This window comes from Crotalus tigris, unplaced genomic scaffold (genome assembly GCF_016545835.1).
Source record: "Crotalus tigris isolate CLP2741 ecotype Arizona unplaced genomic scaffold, ASM1654583v1 scf7180000018825.4774228, whole genome shotgun sequence".
NCBI classification, from domain to species: Eukaryota; Metazoa; Chordata; class Lepidosauria; order Squamata; family Viperidae; genus Crotalus; species Crotalus tigris.
The window spans coordinates 4,296,516-4,312,884 of record NW_024097215.1 but is presented as its reverse complement, the minus strand read 5'-3'; the positions used below and the strand labels follow the sequence as shown (position 1 = coordinate 4,312,884).

The 16,369-nt window shown below is 39.9% G+C and overlaps 1 protein-coding gene across 2 annotated transcripts; it reads left to right on the top strand.

Moving 5' to 3' along the window:
- The first annotated feature begins 1,207 nt into the window (after nucleotides 1-1,207).
- On the top strand, nucleotides 1,208-15,955 carry EI24 (EI24 autophagy associated transmembrane protein). Of its 2 annotated transcripts, none has more exons than XM_039356506.1 (11): nucleotides 1,208-1,361; nucleotides 5,785-5,930; nucleotides 6,698-6,843; nucleotides 7,844-7,904; nucleotides 8,656-8,722; nucleotides 9,085-9,209; nucleotides 9,780-9,899; nucleotides 11,098-11,209; nucleotides 11,605-11,716; nucleotides 13,149-13,223; nucleotides 14,397-15,955. In XM_039356506.1, exons 2-11 carry the CDS (start codon nucleotides 5,889-5,891, stop codon nucleotides 14,545-14,547), a joined length of 1,011 nt encoding a protein of 336 aa, XP_039212440.1. In that variant the 5' UTR covers nucleotides 1,208-1,361; nucleotides 5,785-5,888; the 3' UTR covers nucleotides 14,548-15,955. The 2 variants fall into 2 exon arrangements, with proteins under 2 accessions (XP_039212440.1, XP_039212442.1); XM_039356508.1 differs by lacking the exon at nucleotides 1,208-1,361 and adding an exon at nucleotides 1,911-1,970.
- Nucleotides 15,956-16,369: the final 414 nt, after the last annotated feature.

Here is a 16,369-nt window from a genome sequence, read left to right as displayed (position 1 = left end):
CGTCGAGTGCCGTGTGGGTGTGGCCCAATGGCTGGGTGTGGCCAGTAGGATGGGCGTGGCCCATTGGGTGGGCGTGGCTGTGGTGGTAATGGCAGACTGGGTGGGACTAAAAAGTTCAATCAATCAATTCCAACTTTGCAAGATCTTTTTTTTCCCGCAAGATGCTGAAATTGACTGATTGAACCTTTTTTTTTTTTTTGCACACGGTGGTGGAGGCCTAAACTGAAAAGGTTTTATAAAACCCAGCTGAAGGCCTAGGACCGGTCTGAGTGCTGCCTTTGGCACCCGTGCCATAGGTTCACCACCACTGCACTATAGGAAGCTCTGTTCTGGAATGGATCATCCAAAACATACAGAATAAAAACTTTCTGCAGTATTCCCAGTCAGTCCATAGTTCTGGGGGAACCATTTTGGGACGTGTGCATTATTCAAATATTGGGGAACGGGATAGTCTGACACAGTTTAAAAAGGCAGAACTAAATCCGAGTAGACGTTTTCTTGCAGTTTCTTTCCTAGGAATAATAACAATAATTTTATCATTTTAGAAATAATTTCTAAAACCTACAGCTATTTTTTGTACATTAAAAAAATGTTCATGTACTATTTTTGTACATCAACAAGGAGCAACAAACGCAATGTATTTGGGAACTGGAATACATACATACATACATACATACATATATATATACATATACATACATACATATATGTATATATATATATATACATATATGTATACATACATACATACATATACATACATACATACATATATATATACATATATATATCAGCGTTTCTCAACGTTTGTGTGATGTGCGTGGAGCCACCCCGAGGGGAAAAAATGACGGATCACATTGTTTGGCGACCCCCCATAAAATGGTCGTTTGACCCCAAATGGGGTCGTGACCCATAGGTTGAGAACCTCTGATACACACACACACACACACACACACACACACACATCTTGAGTGCTTTTTGATGCACCCTGTCAACCCAAATATGGGAGAAAGAACTCTTTTGCCTTGTATATATATAAAAAGAAGACCTGAAACTGCCTCACGCCATCTGAAGTAAAAAGGAGAGTCCACCCACTGTCCCCGCCCGCTGCCTCGAGCCTTCTGAAACTGCGCATGTCCTTCCTTGTGGGAGGGCGCATGCGCATCGCTGGGGTCGAAGCCCGGGATGTTCCCTGGAGCGGGCGCTGGCTCCTGGCAAGGCTTGAGGAAGAAGGGCGAAGAAGAGTGGTGTGAGGTGACCCGCGCGTGCGCAGTGGCGTCCCCGCCCGGTGCTGCCCGAGGAGTTGAAGGCTGACGGCCGTGCCGGCCTGTCGCGTCGCGGACCCCGGGAGGCCTGGGCTGGCAAGTATCGGTGGCCGTCTGGGGTGGCTGGCTGTAGGAGGGAGCGGTCTCCCGCTTTTCTCTCCGGGGATCTATCTCGGGCTTGGGCTTCCACGGATTGCGGATTTTCCCCGCTTCGCTTTCCCCGTTTTTGGCATCCTCTCGCCCCCTCCCACTTCGCGTCGTGGGCCTAACTACAAAGCCCATCGCCCACCGCTTGCCCCGCCGCTCCTGTCATGCCCCCCTGCTGTGGCCCCTCAGGTCGGGCGGGTCTATTTCCCCCCTTATGCCATTGTCTGAGGCGGCTTCTGCCGAGGGAGGCCGGGCCGCCTCTTTGACGACCCCTGGCCAGCAAGGGGTAGTGCATGGGGATGATGGGAGTCGTAGTCCTCCCGAGACACCTGGACGGGGCCCCTTGCCTTAATCTGTTTTCACCGATGCTACTACGCGCAAGACTCCTTTGCAGGAATAATGATAATGATAATAACAATAATAGTAATAATAGTATTAATAGTGTTAATAATAATTATTAATAATAATAATAATTGATTTTTATTTTGTACAAATCAAGGCAGTGGTATTTAATGCTCCTGCTTCCTGTTTTCCTCACAATACCAACAACCCTGTGAGGTAGGTTGGGCCAAAAGAAAGCAGCTGGCCTCACCGGTTTTCATGTCTGATTGATAATAATAACATCAGCCCATCACTCACAATCTTTCCATTTCTGGGGAGTCCTTGGTTCTCTCTCAGCTTGGTTGTTTACTTGCAGGCATTTCATTACTCAGCTAGGTAACAACAACATTGTCTGCAGTTCAGCCCTGAGCTACTGAGACTCTCTGCTATAGGTAGTCTTCGACTTACAACAGTTCGTTTAGTGATCATTCGAAGTTAACAGTGGCACAGAAGAAAGTCAGTTATGACCATGACTCACACAATCATTGTAGATCCCCATGGTCACACGATCAAAATTCAGATGCTTGACAACTGATTCCTATTTATGATGGTTGCAGTGCCCCGGGGTCATGTGATTCCCCTTTTGTGACCTTCTGACAAGCAAAGTCAATGGAGAGGCCAGATTCACTTAACAACCGGGTCACTAACTTAACAACTGCAGTGATTCACTTAACAACGGTGGCAAAAAAGTAGAATGGGGCAAAATTCACTCAACAAATGTCTCACTTAGCAATTGAGCACTTGGGCTCAATTGTGGTTGTAAGTCAAGGACTACATGTATTGGACTCTCCATTTCTTCTCCCCATGCCATTTCCTTCTCTTCTTCATATTACCTCCAAATCTTTAAATTTGGAACCTGCTTTGCAATCCAACATTGCTGTACTCCAATGCTTTTTGGATTTGAAGCTTTTCCCTTCTGTTTTGTTTCTGTTTGATCCATTACTTTGAAGCTTTCCCCACCCCGCGGGGAAAATGTTTATAATATTGTAAGGCACTCCATTTGAAAAAGTTTCCTTCTCATTCAGCAAGCAAATAAACATTGTTAGCAAGCAGTTCAGATGTCAGTAGAGAGATGGTCTGTTGCAGCACATCAAACAAGAACAATCTTCTGAGTTAATCTCCTTATCAGAAGCAGTCTAGTGCAGTCATTAGAAGCCCATTAGAAACTATCAGTCATGAAGTTATTTTTTTCAGGCTTTGCTGCACCTACGAGATTGTCCAGTAATTTTAGTTAATATATGATTTTTTCAGAAGTGGATATTTCTGTTCTGGGAATTGGGGCGATAACACAGACATTTCTGACAGTGCTTCAATAAAGTTAAAATAAACATGTACTACAAAGTAGCATAGTACTTCCAAATTGAAGCATGATTTCCATTGCATTTCAGTCATTATTTTAAACATAGTTCTCTGGAGCAATTGGCAAGAAGATGAATGAGTACTGAACAGCAAGTAGTACTAGTTCTGTTCCCAAATGACATGATTTAGTGAGAGGTTCCTACATATTGTAATGTTTTGGGCTGCTTGACGTTATATCTCAAAGTACTAGAGTTGAACAGTTCTTTGAGACTGAGCTTTCCTTACAAATAATCTCAGACTTTTGAAAGTTTGTAATTTATCTTTTTCATCTAAGTTTTATTACTGCGACTGCAGATAAAGTAATTCTGGTTTAAAATATGAACCATTCGTGAGTTAATTTGGATTCATATTCAGTACATGTATTGATTTATACTTTATGTAATCTATATTGACTGTTGTTGAGATCTGAGTCGATTTATGAGAAAGTAAGTTTCTTCACATTGTTAATATAAATATTGCTATTTATAGAAGAGGTCATAGCCTGATGTTCCAGAACCCTATATTAGTTTCCCAAACCTATAGGCTTGGCATCCAGATCCTCTGTTATGAAAGGAATATTATGAATAATCATATTATCTTTAGTTGAATTTTGTAATCAAATTAATTTTTGTCCTGGCATCTACCTCTTCACAAAATCTTACATCTTACTTCAGGTTATCATTATTTTAATCCCTATAAGCAGTTTTGCTCCCACCTCTTCAGATTGTTCCTTGATGCTATTCTAGAAATTAACCCTAGAATTATGATCATTAAGTTTAGTCCGGCAAAATTAAATCTTTATGTTCACAACATTAAACTTGTTTTGGGCTCCCAAACATATGAACAATTGATTAGAGTAACCTGTCTGTTTTCCCTTTCCTTCTGTAAATCAGTAGTTTCTATCAGGCTGAACATCTAAGCATCAGTTTTTCATTCAGCTGAATGATTTGCACAAACCATCATTTCAAAACAAATCATGATTTATGATTCTGTTTTTAGCCAATCATAAATTATAATTTGATAGTTGCAGTAACTAGACTAAACATTAATGATAGTTTGGTGTAAATATCTCAGGGCAACTGATTTTGCAATTCTTCTACATATTATTCTATAATGTTAATTCTCTGTACTGTACTACTGTCTAACTCATATTAGCCTGTAAATTGATTTGTATATTGATGGTCCTATATTTAAAAAAAACAGCATGTATCAGATAAATATCTTAAATTGTATTTTAACTGCACAGACAAAAATGAAAAACTGTCCAGTTAAATGTTTGTTAATAAAAGATCCATATTCTTATTTCATTGGCATCCAGTCTGATTTCTTTGGAAAGTTCTTTTCATACTATGTAACCATTTGCTTTGCCATCACCTGCACTCTTAAGTTAATGTTTTCTTTGGTTTACTTTTGTCAGTAGTAGTTTGGTGATGCTGAAACATTGTTGCAGTTGTTGTAAGAACTTTGAAAAACATGAGAAAAGACAGATGTTTGGAAGATAAAATTTTAGTTGTGGATACTTTGTATTTTGTGATATTTTTTGTTAAAAATATTTGAATGCTAAGTAAAATGTACATTTATATTTATTAATTTGTAGAAACAGAAATGAATAATATAAAGTAAGAAAGAAAACAACAGAAAGTAAACTAGAGAACCAGAATAGTTTGGGCTGGCATCTCATTGGGGCTGAGAATAGGCTTGGCATGTTTGTGGGTGGGTGTTGGTCTCACTTGTGTTTAATTGCTCTACATGGGGCTACCCTTGAAAAGTATTCGGAGACTATAGTTGGTCCAGAATGCAGCCACGCGAGTGATAGCGGGGGTTCCACAGTACACCCACGTTACACCTATCCTCCGCGAGCTGCACTGGTTGCCTATTGGTCTCCGGGTCCAATTCAAGGTGTTGGTTATTACCTTTAAAGCTCTATATGGCTAAGGGCCAGGCTATTTGCGAGACCGCCTACTACCTCATAGTTCCCTTCGTCCGGTTAGATCCCACAGGCTGGGCCTCCTTCAGGTCCCGTCGGCCAAGCAGTGCCATTTGGCGGGGCCGCGGGGGAAGGCTTTCTCTGTGATGGCGCCCACGTCTTGGAACCAGCTCCCCCCAGAGATTAGGATCGCTCCCACCCTGTTGGTTTTCCGCAAGCTGCTTAAGACCTGGCTTTTCCGGCAGGCCTGGGGTTTATAAAATGTGACCCCTGGATGAATGTTATTGTATTGTTTGTGTTGTTAAGTTATATTGTGTTTTTATTGTTAGCCGCCCGGAGTCCTGCGGGAGTGGGGCGGTCTATAAATTTTAATAAATAAATAAAATAAATAAATTAATGGAAACTATCCCTGCTGAGTTATTGTGATTTCATCAAATGTTTCTACCATAGATTTTATATATTGTATCATCCACACCCCAAACGTGAGACTTAAATATTTGGAGCATTGTGTTATTTGTGGTTGCTTCTTCTTGGAATATCTTAAACACTGATGTTTATTGTAGTCTGGAAGAAACACATTTAAAGTGATTTAATATGATCTCGGAAAGTAAACATTTTCGGGATCTATATGAATTTAAGAATGATTAAGGACAAATATACTCCATTTATAATCATAACATTGATTTCATTGCTTTACTTATAGGTATCTTTTTGTTCTTTTGTCAGATTACCAACTTCTCATGTCTTCACAATGAGACAAGCTTGGGGTTATTTCTTCCCTATACCTTGTAGTTGATAGTTTTAGATGCCGAGACAATGCTGGCATAGATATGGCAGATAGTGTCAAGATCTTCCTTAATGATCTTATCAGGGTAAGCACTTCCTTTTATTTTTGTTGTTATACATGACTGTGCATTTAAGATAAGACTGGATTTCAGAGTGTTTCAGTCACTAATATTTATGTTAGCTCCCATAAATCTGTCTTTAGCAGTATGAAGGAGGGAAATTTGAAGACTTTATTCACAGACTTGAACTATGTGTAATTATTGAGCAAAATCCATCTCAGTACCAATTCTGTGATTGTTTCTCAGTCTTTTGATTCCTTTTATTTTTGTTGTTATACATGACAGTTCATTTAAGATAAGATTGGATTTCAGAGTGTTTCAGCCACTAATATTTATGTAAACTCCCATAAATCTGTCTTTGGCAGTATGAAGAAGGGTGGTTTTAGGACTTTATTCACAAACTTGAACTATGTGTACTTATCAAGTAAAATCCATCTCAGTACCAATTCTGTGATTGTTTCTCGGTCTTTTGATTAAGCTCAAGTATAGTATCCATGTGTCTAACCTTATGATTCTTAGTAAATGGAAAGAGAGAGTTCCTGAACTGTGATGCCAATATATTAGTGATCAGATAATGAATAACAGAGTAACAGAACAGAATCATAGAGTTAGAAGAGACCTTGTAGGTCTTCGAGTCCAATCCCCTGCTCGGGCAGGAAACTTTATACCATTTCTGACAAGTGATTGTCCAGTCTTGGTTTAAAGAATTAGACTTAACTAGAAAATCACTGGGTATTTGCTTAGACATCTCATTTAGAGAAAAATCAGCAGAAACAATGTGTTTATGTCTCTAGGGAATTAAAGATTCCATATGGGGGATCTGTACAATCTCCAAGCTGGATGCTCGGATCCAGCAAAAAAGGGAAGAGCAGCGGAAGAGAAGAGCAACTAGTGTGCTTGCCCAGCGAAGAGCACAAAGCGAAGAGAGGAAGCAAGAGAAGTAAGTTCCAATCTTGGGGATTGCGTCGTGCCAACAGTAATCATCTATCAGTGTTTTACCATCCAGATAGCAATAGCAACAGCACTTAGACTTATATACCGCTTTACAGCCCTCTCTAAGCGGTTTACAGAGTCAGCCTACTGCCCCCAACAATCTGGGTTTTCACTTTATCGACCTCGGAAGGATGGATGGCTGAGTCAGCCTTGAGCTGGTAAGACTCGAACTGCTGACAGTTGGCAGTCAGCTGAATAGCCTGCAATACTGCATTCTAACCATTGAGCCACCACCAAAATGGTACCAACCCCCTAGAAGTTGACTTACATCTGCTAACATAGTCTGTGTACAAACTGGATCCTGCAAACTTTGGTAGGGATTTTTATTTTATATTGGCCAAATTAAATGAGGATTTTGAAATATTCTTTTATGTGGAACTCTCTAAAAGTGTCATTTGAGGGACCAACTATGTTCTATGTTCTGTTTAGTTTCATCACGAAAGGCACTGGATTCTTTGTAGGAAGAGATTTGGAATGAAGATTTTAAGATACTATTTTTAGTCTCTTGCCCAGTAGCTTCTGTGGTTGTAATTCATGTTTTAAAAAAATTGACATTGTGAAAAAGAAATAGAAAAAGTCTGCAAATTTATCTTAGGTGCTAAATAACAACTAGTTTTACATGTACATCTGTATGACATTGAATAGTTAAACAGTGAATGTATAGGCTTACCTAATAATAGAGAAAAAGAAGAAAAACTGGAATGTAAAAATCCAACTTTTGAAACGCCTTTTTTTTCCAAATGAGGCTCCCAACAATTTGAAATTTAATGAGGATAATAGAAATTTATACATTTGCATTTTTAGGGTTGCAAAGAGACTGAAACCACCAAGCTGAAAGAATCTGCTGCCCTATCTGAAGCATTCCCCTCTCTTTCTGTGTTAAACAGATGTGTTTTTTGAAAATACATGTAGTTTTGGTTTTTACACTTTCTTCTACTTTTCTTTAGTGAACCCCGGATAGTAAGCCGAATACTTCAGTGTTGTGCATGGAATGGAGGTGTATTTTGGGTAAGAATAATTTTGCTTCTTTTTTAAAAAACAGCAACTTAATTGAATCAATTGCTTTATTCTTTTCTGCAAATATGCTTACCTGCTTGAAGTTTAGAATTGGATAATGCTTCAACCTGAAAAAGCAAATGAATAGTGATTGAAATCATTACTACTTCCCAGATAAGGGATAGTTAACATTTATTTAGCCTTGGTAGATACAGTATTATCCCAATCAGATTTTAATATAAATAAAAATAGCCATGCAACCCCAGGAAATATGTGTGTGAGTTAAGAGGTCACTCATCGATTTTTGTCATCTGAAGTACATCTTTTACTGGAATTGTGCAACTACAGCACTATGCAACTCCTAGAAAAGGTGCAAATTGTTTAAGGGAGTTCTTATGGACATGGGATGTGGTTTTATATCTTTTTTGGCTTTGGATCCAAAGAATTTTATATGTTTATAGAATTTTTTTGTTTCCTTTTGCTGTCCCCCCCATTATGATTTTCCCATATAATTATTGATGCATGTGCTGGAGCTGTCACATTTGTAAAGATAAATTATTCATATATTTACTTGTATATGTACTTGGAGAAAACCATGAAATAAGTGCTAAGATATCAGGTTTGAAGATCAGTTATAGAAAACAGATTACACCTTCCGGATCTTAGAAAACTTACTTTCTCCATAGTAGCACGCACATTTAAAAATAGTGAATAAAACTGAATTATTCCTTCTTGGTTGTTGTTGTTTTATTTTATTTTTTAGCTTAGCCTCCTCTTGTTCTATCGGGTTTTCATACCTCTGCTTCAGTCAGCAACAGCACATGTAATTGGTAAGTATATTACCGTTTAAGGCATTTGTCAAATAAATAATTGTTTATCTAGCCTAGGGAATTATGTTTTGATGGAGAAGCGTATAATTTGTTGTACTCTTCTCTTCCCTTGGCCTCAAATTTTCAAAACTGGAACACAGTACTATTTTTGTAAAGGTGAAATAATACTCTTGAATGAAAGGAGGCAATAATTATGGTCCTAGCTACATTTACCGATCTGCTATCAGCTTGTGACCAGTAGAGGAGATTTGTAGAAGGAAGGTGCATTTTATTTTTCTGATATAACAATTCAGGTGAGGCACCTGAATTGTAATGAATCTTTTTACTTACTACTGTTGAAAATGCTCTCTCTGCTTTGGAAGGTGATCCGTCATTGCATGGTGATGTCTGGTCTTGGCTGGAATTTATCCTGACCTCCATCTTCAGTGCCCTTTGGGTCCTCCCACTCTTTGTGCTCAGTAAAGTGGTCAATGCCATTTGGTTTCAGGTAAGTCGTTTTTTGAGGAAATCAATAACTTGTTGACCTACTGCTTCTTTGGCTCCCTACCTAAGACATACCTTGATACACAGGTAGTCCTTGTCTTACAACCGTGTGTAGTGACCATTCAAAGTTACAACGGCACTGAAAAAAGTGACTTACAACTGTTCTTCTCAATGACTGTTGCAGCACCCCCATGGTCACGCAATCGAAATTCGGGTACTTGGCAACTGGAATATATTTCTGATGGTTGCAGAGTCCTGGGGTTGTGTGATTGCCATTTGCAACCTTCCCAGCCAGTTTCCAACAAGTAAAGTCAAAGGGGGAAAGCCAGATCCGCTTAATGACAGCCTAGTTCACTTAACAATTGCAGTGATTCGCTTAACAAGCATGGCGGAAAAGCTCTTAAAATTGGGCGTGACTCATTGAACAACCACCCTGCTTAGCAATGGGAATTCTGGTCTCAGTTGTGATCATAAGTCAAGGACTACCTGTATTGTCCTGTGTTTTTTGAGGGATGTTCAAGACAACCATCTTCTTCCATTTTATTCAGAAGTAAGTCTGGTTATTCTGTTTCAGGACATTGCTGATCTGGCATTTGAGGTGTCAGGAAGGAAGGCGCAGCCCTTTCCCAGTGTCAGTAAAATCATTGCCGACATGTTGTTTAACCTCTTACTGCAAGCTCTCTTTCTCATCCAGGTAAGAATGGGCCTAAAACACTCCACCCAGATTATCCAGACACTAAGAGTAATAGACATTGGTATTTGAAGGACAGAACTGTACATTCGGCAGATCTTAACAAGAAATAGAGCCCAAGGTAGAGAAAAAGCAGAGAGGACTGTGAAAGAAAAAAGGAATGAATTTGGCCATATTTTTACAAAGAGGTCACTAGCCAGTTTGACTTAGGTGGTAGTTCTCTCCCAGTCACAACCTTTGGGGGGATAGGTTAACACTACTACTTTTTCAAAGCTGTTTATAACGGAGAGTTTATTTATTTATTTATGAGACTTATACACCGCTTTAAGTGCAAGCACTCTCTAAGCGGTGTACACCAGTAAGCAATGTATATATATATTTTACATTGCCCCCAATAATCTGGGTCCTCATTTTACCTACCTCGGAAGGATGGAAGGCTGAGTCAACCTTGAGCCGGTGAGATTTGAACCGCTGACTTGCTGAACGCAGTCAGCTAAAGTGGCCTGCAGTACTGCACTCTAACTGCTGCACCACCTCGGCTCTTGGAATCATGTCCTCCTGCCATGCATGAAAGAACTACAGACTAGGTTTGTTGCTCAAATGTGCATAGCTGGGCTTCTAGCCAAGAATGATGATCATGGACTTTGTTGCCCTGGTACCTAGGATCCAATGCTCTAATACTGGGAGTGGAGCAGAGTGTACCAAGAAAGACGAGACTTAAGTATATACAGTTAATCCTTGACTTATGACCATAACTGGACTGGAATTTCAGTCGTACGTCGAGGCAGCATATGACCAGATTCAATTATATGATTGTTTTTAGTCATGGTTAAGCATGTGCAGTCATTAAGAGACAGTGTGGTGGTAGGTACTAAGCCATTTTATCCAATGGATGTTTTTTGCCAGAAAACTGCAATAAATGTCACAAAGCTGCCACTGGTCATACATGTGAGCCAATTGCCAAGGGTCAGAAATACAATCATGTGACCATGGGGGAGGGGTTATGCAGCAGTCATAACGTTGTAAGTAACTTGAATCTATTGTAATGCAAATGGTCATTAAGCAATTGGTTGTAAGTTGAGGACTACCTGTACTGTCTCTTCACTTGTTTAGTTTCCTGGACTTTTTAACAAGGTACAGAATTTGAGGTTTCTGTGGAAGGGAATGCTCTTTCAAACTGAATTTGTTTTACTTTCCCCAGGGGATGATTGTCAGCCTGTTTCCTATTGATATCATTGGGCAGTTAATTAGCCTGCTTCATATGTCCCTGCTCTACTCATTATATTGCTTTGAATACCGTTGGTTTAATAAAGGTAAGTCCTGCTGACTTTCCACGGTGTAATTTAAAAAAAAAAATCTTCTTTTGTTGTTCAGTGCTGGGGTTGTTTGGTGCAAATGTATACAAATTCCAGTAACACTCTTCCTACAGGATCTTTGCAGAGTTCTCCAGTGGCAGAAGCAGGGCTGAAAAATTAAAGAGTACATTTTATTCTCTGCCTGTTGCTTGTGGTGGCTGGTGTTTTCTGCTATCACCAGTGATCAATAAACTACTGATATATGGGATGGAGGTGAATTTACATAATACTTCCTAGACTATGAAGATATCTAGGAAAAAATATTGGGATGGTAATTCCTGGAATATGAAAGCCAGTATTATATCACAGCATTAATGCTTTGAACCATGTGTTTTGGGCTTTTCTCTTGCTAGGCATTGAAATGCATCAACGATTATCCAACATTGAAAGGAACTGGCCTTATTACTTTGGATTTGGGTTACCACTGGCCTTTCTCACTGCAATGCAGTCTTCTTACATTATCAGGTGACTTACTGAGAAACTGGAGTCATGCCATCCCTTTTCTACTCTGTGGGAGGGAGAGGAGGACAAGTAGGTGGGGAATTAATGAAAAGAGACCTGGTGTAAATGTTAATAGGGAAGGAGAAAAAGAAAACTCCTTGGAACAGTGATAGAAGCAAAGCTTTTGAAAAGCTGGTCATGGGATATTGTTGTGAGCCCATGAAGGTTTAATTGAGATGTATGTTTTTTTTTCTTCTGGACATCCATGATGTGTTTTCCTATTTTATATTCCATGATAGCAGTGCAAGAAAACCAAGACACTTTCTTATAAGTAGTGTACAGTACTATTTCCTGTTTTCAATTATGCCGGAATATTAATCTGGGCAGAACTTGGATGCTGCTCTTTCTGCTGCCGATTTGTTGAGCCGTTCCATGTGTCAGCAGTAGGGGACAAGAGGGACTCTTCTATATAAAAACATGGATAGTATATAAATTTAATAAATTGTTGTGATATAGGAGAAGCTATATTAAGTGGCAAGCTGTATGAAGAAGGATGTGGGTACAGCATCTGGATGCTGGATATTTGGATTGTTTTTTGTTATTTTGTATTTAATTATTTGTTAAATGTATATGCCGCCCATCTCATCAATAAGGCGACTTTGGGCAGTTTATAAACAGTAAAAGATAAATATAAAAACAATTAAAATTAAGAAAAGGTACATAAAAACTCAGACCACGTTTTTGGTTTAGTATGAGCAATTGTTTCAGTGATTGAAGGAGCATACAGGTCAATAAATACAGTCTGACATCTCCTAAACTTAAAGCACATCATTTGGAAAAAACAAGTTCATTCACTATAGTGCCCTCTTCATTTTCTCACACACATGTCTGCGTGTGCATGTATGTAGGTGCTTGAATTCTCAGATCTTGTTAAGACATGGTCTACTCTAGCCGGAGTTTATCACAACAATAATACTTATTTTAAGTGTAGCCCTAAGCTGATTACTATAATTTAAAAACCATAGTGCGATTAATTAATTTCTTGGTAGCATAAATGCTAATAATGACATTGAAATTTATTTAATTTAAGGATGTAAAAAAAAAAAATCTGCACCAAAATAGAAAGGTTTAAACTCACCTCTGCACTAGTGGCCGGTCCTAAATCTGCATTGAGAATAGACTTTTCATCTAGCCAATTGCATGTAACATGGAATTGTGTTCCTATTCTGTAGTTCAGTGTTTCCCAAACTTGACAATTTTAAGGCATGAGGACTTCAACTCCCAGAATTCCACAGCCAGCAACACTGGCTGTGGAATTCTGGGAGTTGAAGTCCACATGCCTTAAAATTGTCAAGTTTGAGAAACACTGCTGTAGTTTATGCTTTCTCCCTTTTTAGTCTGCAGAGATCTGTACAAAACATCCTCTGTTTTCTCTCCCCATCTCCCTATCCCACAGTGGCTGCTTGTTCTCCATTCTTTTTCCTCTATTTATTATCAGCGCCAATGAATCGAAGACACCAGGAAGAGCATAGTAGGTATCCATTTCCTTTTTCAGCAGACGTAACTCAAGGACTACCTATATGTGTAAAGGCTTCTGCCCCAGTGAAGTAGATTATACTGTATACCATTTTTTGCCCCGATAGCTATGGAAACTCACTGCAAGCAGAAAAAAAATTGTACCACTTAGAAACCTGCGCTACTTATAAACTTTTATACCTAGATCTAAAAGTTTTGTTTATTATTTATTTATTAAATTGCTTTGCCGCCCAGCTTGCCACGAGGCTGCGTTATTGACAAAAGATTTCAGCAGTAGAGAAAAATGGTAAGAACTGTCCTCTGCCATCATTAATCGGGATTAGGCAGATTTTGTACGTTGAAAGGCCCCCAATGCAGCATACAGGTAGTTTTCGACTTACAATCACAACGGAGCCCCAATTTTCCATTGCTAAGCAAGACAGTTGTTGTGTGCGTTTTGTCCCGTTTTCTGACCTTTCTTGCCACGGTTGTTAAGTGAATCACTGCAGTTGTTAGTAACCCGGTTGTAAAGCAAATCTAGCTTCCCCAATGATTTTTGCTTGTCAGAAGGTCACAAAAGGTGATGGCATGATCCCGGGGCACTGCAACTGTCAGAAATACACACCAGTTGCCAAGCGGTCATATTAAATACTCATTCTCTTTCCCATAATTGGATCCTAGTATTCCTAGCAAAAACAGTTCGTAGACATTTTCTATTTCTCATCCTGGTACAGTGGTTCTCAACCTGTCGGTCGGGACCCCATTTGGGGTCGAACGACCATTTCACGGGGGTCGCCAAACAACGCAGTCCGCCATTCCCCCCCCCTCCCTTTCCTTAGCTGTGCTCCTCCCTTTTATTCTATTGGCTTTTGAAAGCCAATAGAATAGACTCTCTTGAATAGAGTCTAATTCTATTGGCTTTCAAAAGCCAATAGGAATTGTCCAGGCTGTCTCTGCCCTGCTGAGCCCGCCAAAATTCCCATTCTGCAAACGGTGCTGCACTAGTTGAGTAGTCCTCGACTTACAACCGGTTGAGTAGTCCTCGACTTACGACCGGTTGGGGGTTGCGGCATTAAAAAGGTTGAGAACCACTGTCCTAGTACATCACCACTTACTAACGGAGTATCCTGAACGAAAGGGGACCTTAAGAGAGGTTAAGAAACTAACGCGAGGCTGTCTTCTGTTTCAGCCATTTCCAACTGCGCCTCTTTTCCTTGGTCGTCTTCCTTAGCAACAAGCTATTCCACAAGACGGTTTATTTTCAGTCCAGCCTGAGCACCTCTTCGTCTGCTGATCGACTGCCCTCGCCACGCTCCTCGCCTGCTAGACTGGCACACTGAGCCAAGGCAGGGAGGGAGGAAGGAGGAGAACCCTTCAGACAACACGTGCTTCTGTGATTGTGAGGAGGGCGGGCGGGAGGCTTGTGCAATTCCCCTTGTGATCTCTCTTTTAAGCCCGTCGGAGGTTGGTTAACAAAATACATCTGGCGGGCGGGCGAGTGGGTGGGAAGAACCTGGATTTTTAACACTTTTGTGAGTTTATTTCGGATGCCAGGTTCTCCTTGGCTTGTTTTTATAGTGTGTAATGGGCCTGTTTCTGTGCACTTTTTTGTACATTTCCTTACCTTCCCCCCCCCCCATTTCCCCCCCGGGATGAATGGTTTTTGTAATGCATATTGTCGTAGCTTTCTGATGCTGATGGGGTCTTTACCACAAGTGTTGGATTTTTCTCAATGATCGTAGTTCTTTATATGGTTACCTCAGGTCAGGATTTTGTAATCCCCCCCCCCTCCCGGTTGTGTGCTGAAATGAAAAGTGGATCATGTAACACTTGCATAAGGTTAAGATGTTGGGTGGGAGGGCTCTTCCTCTTCCTGGCATCTGGTGGCCTCTCTTAACTTTATTTGGTTTTTACTTTGAAGGGATCAGCGTTTAATGGATGCAACAAATTCCTAATCTTAAGGACAGATTGTATCGTTTTGGTTTTTTTTTTACTTATGTCCTTGGAGCTTTTGAAAAGCACCTTCTGAACTCTGAAAGGGAAATTTGAAAAGTGTACGGGTAAAGTCAGGCACTAAGCGAAAACGTGTTAATTCTTGTGTCTGGGGTTGTAAAGTTGGCAATATACTGTTAAAATCTTGCAAGAAATAATGCTTCTAAGGAACATATTTATGGATCCTGGGGATGGATTTTGTTTGGGGGTGGTGGTGGTGAGGGACATGTACACAAGGGAGATTCCGAAAGATATCTATGGAGAAATAGGTGTTGTTGTTTTCCACAGGGCTTCTGCACAAGGCTACATACAGGCCATCGGTGCTAAGCCCAGTATGCAGAGCAGAGAATTTGGTGATGTCAGTTTTAAGGCCTCCGACTCAAATGCTGTTAGGAAGCCTGACTTGGAATAATTGTCCCAGCTGAGTGAGAATGATATACACCAAAGTGCTCCTGTGTGATTGTAATTGCGATTGAAATTAAGGACTCCTCAGCTCAGGATATGTGATCTTCATATGTATTCATCTGTCCGTGTGTCTACATATGTAATTGTGTATGCACAACGAAGTATAATGTGGTCCTGCTCTTAGGCAGTATTCTTTATGCATGTCAGTTTCTGTATGGCTAAACATTATAAGATTTTTTTTCTAAAAAAAAAAAAAGCCCTCTGGTTTTTGTAGAACTGAAGTCAGTCTACAGATAAATGTTTTCTCTTGTATTTTCACACTGAACCATTAAATGAAAATGGGATTAAAAATAAAGAGTGATTGTGTGACTGAATCATGAAACTCATTTTGAGGGGGATGGGAGAAGGGCAGAATTAAAAACAAAAAACTTTCTGCAAAGCGGTTCAAAGAATTCCTGTTCCTGATTCAAACTTTTCTGCTTGGGAAATGACCCAAAGTGGCATTATGGCCAAAAGCAGCAGATAGGAGCCGAAACCATAAAATTATGGTTTCCAGGGAATAAGGGAGAATTGCATAAAAGCTGAAAAACTACTAGGGATGTCTATATACATTTTTTAAAAATGGCATAGGAACATCTGCTTTGAATAGATTAATTTCTGCCTTTCTGCAGCGTTTTTCAGAGGCTGGCCAATAGACATCATCAGATAAATCCAATAAATTCATTTGCCAAAAAAAAAAAGGGAGTGAAAGGTAGAGACAGGTGA

Bases quoted from the DNA above. Each gene is read 5' to 3' on its own strand.
- EI24 (XM_039356506.1), top strand. From the start codon at position 5,889: ATGGCAGATAGTGTCAAGATCTTCCTTAATGATCTTATCAGG. The intron at 8,723-9,084 runs GTAAGTATATTA...CTGCTTTGGAAG, and splicing joins AGCAACAGCACATGTAATTG to GTGATCCGTCATTGCATGGT. The intron at 13,224-14,396 runs GTAGGTATCCAT...CTTCTGTTTCAG, and splicing joins AAGACACCAGGAAGAGCATA to CCATTTCCAACTGCGCCTCT.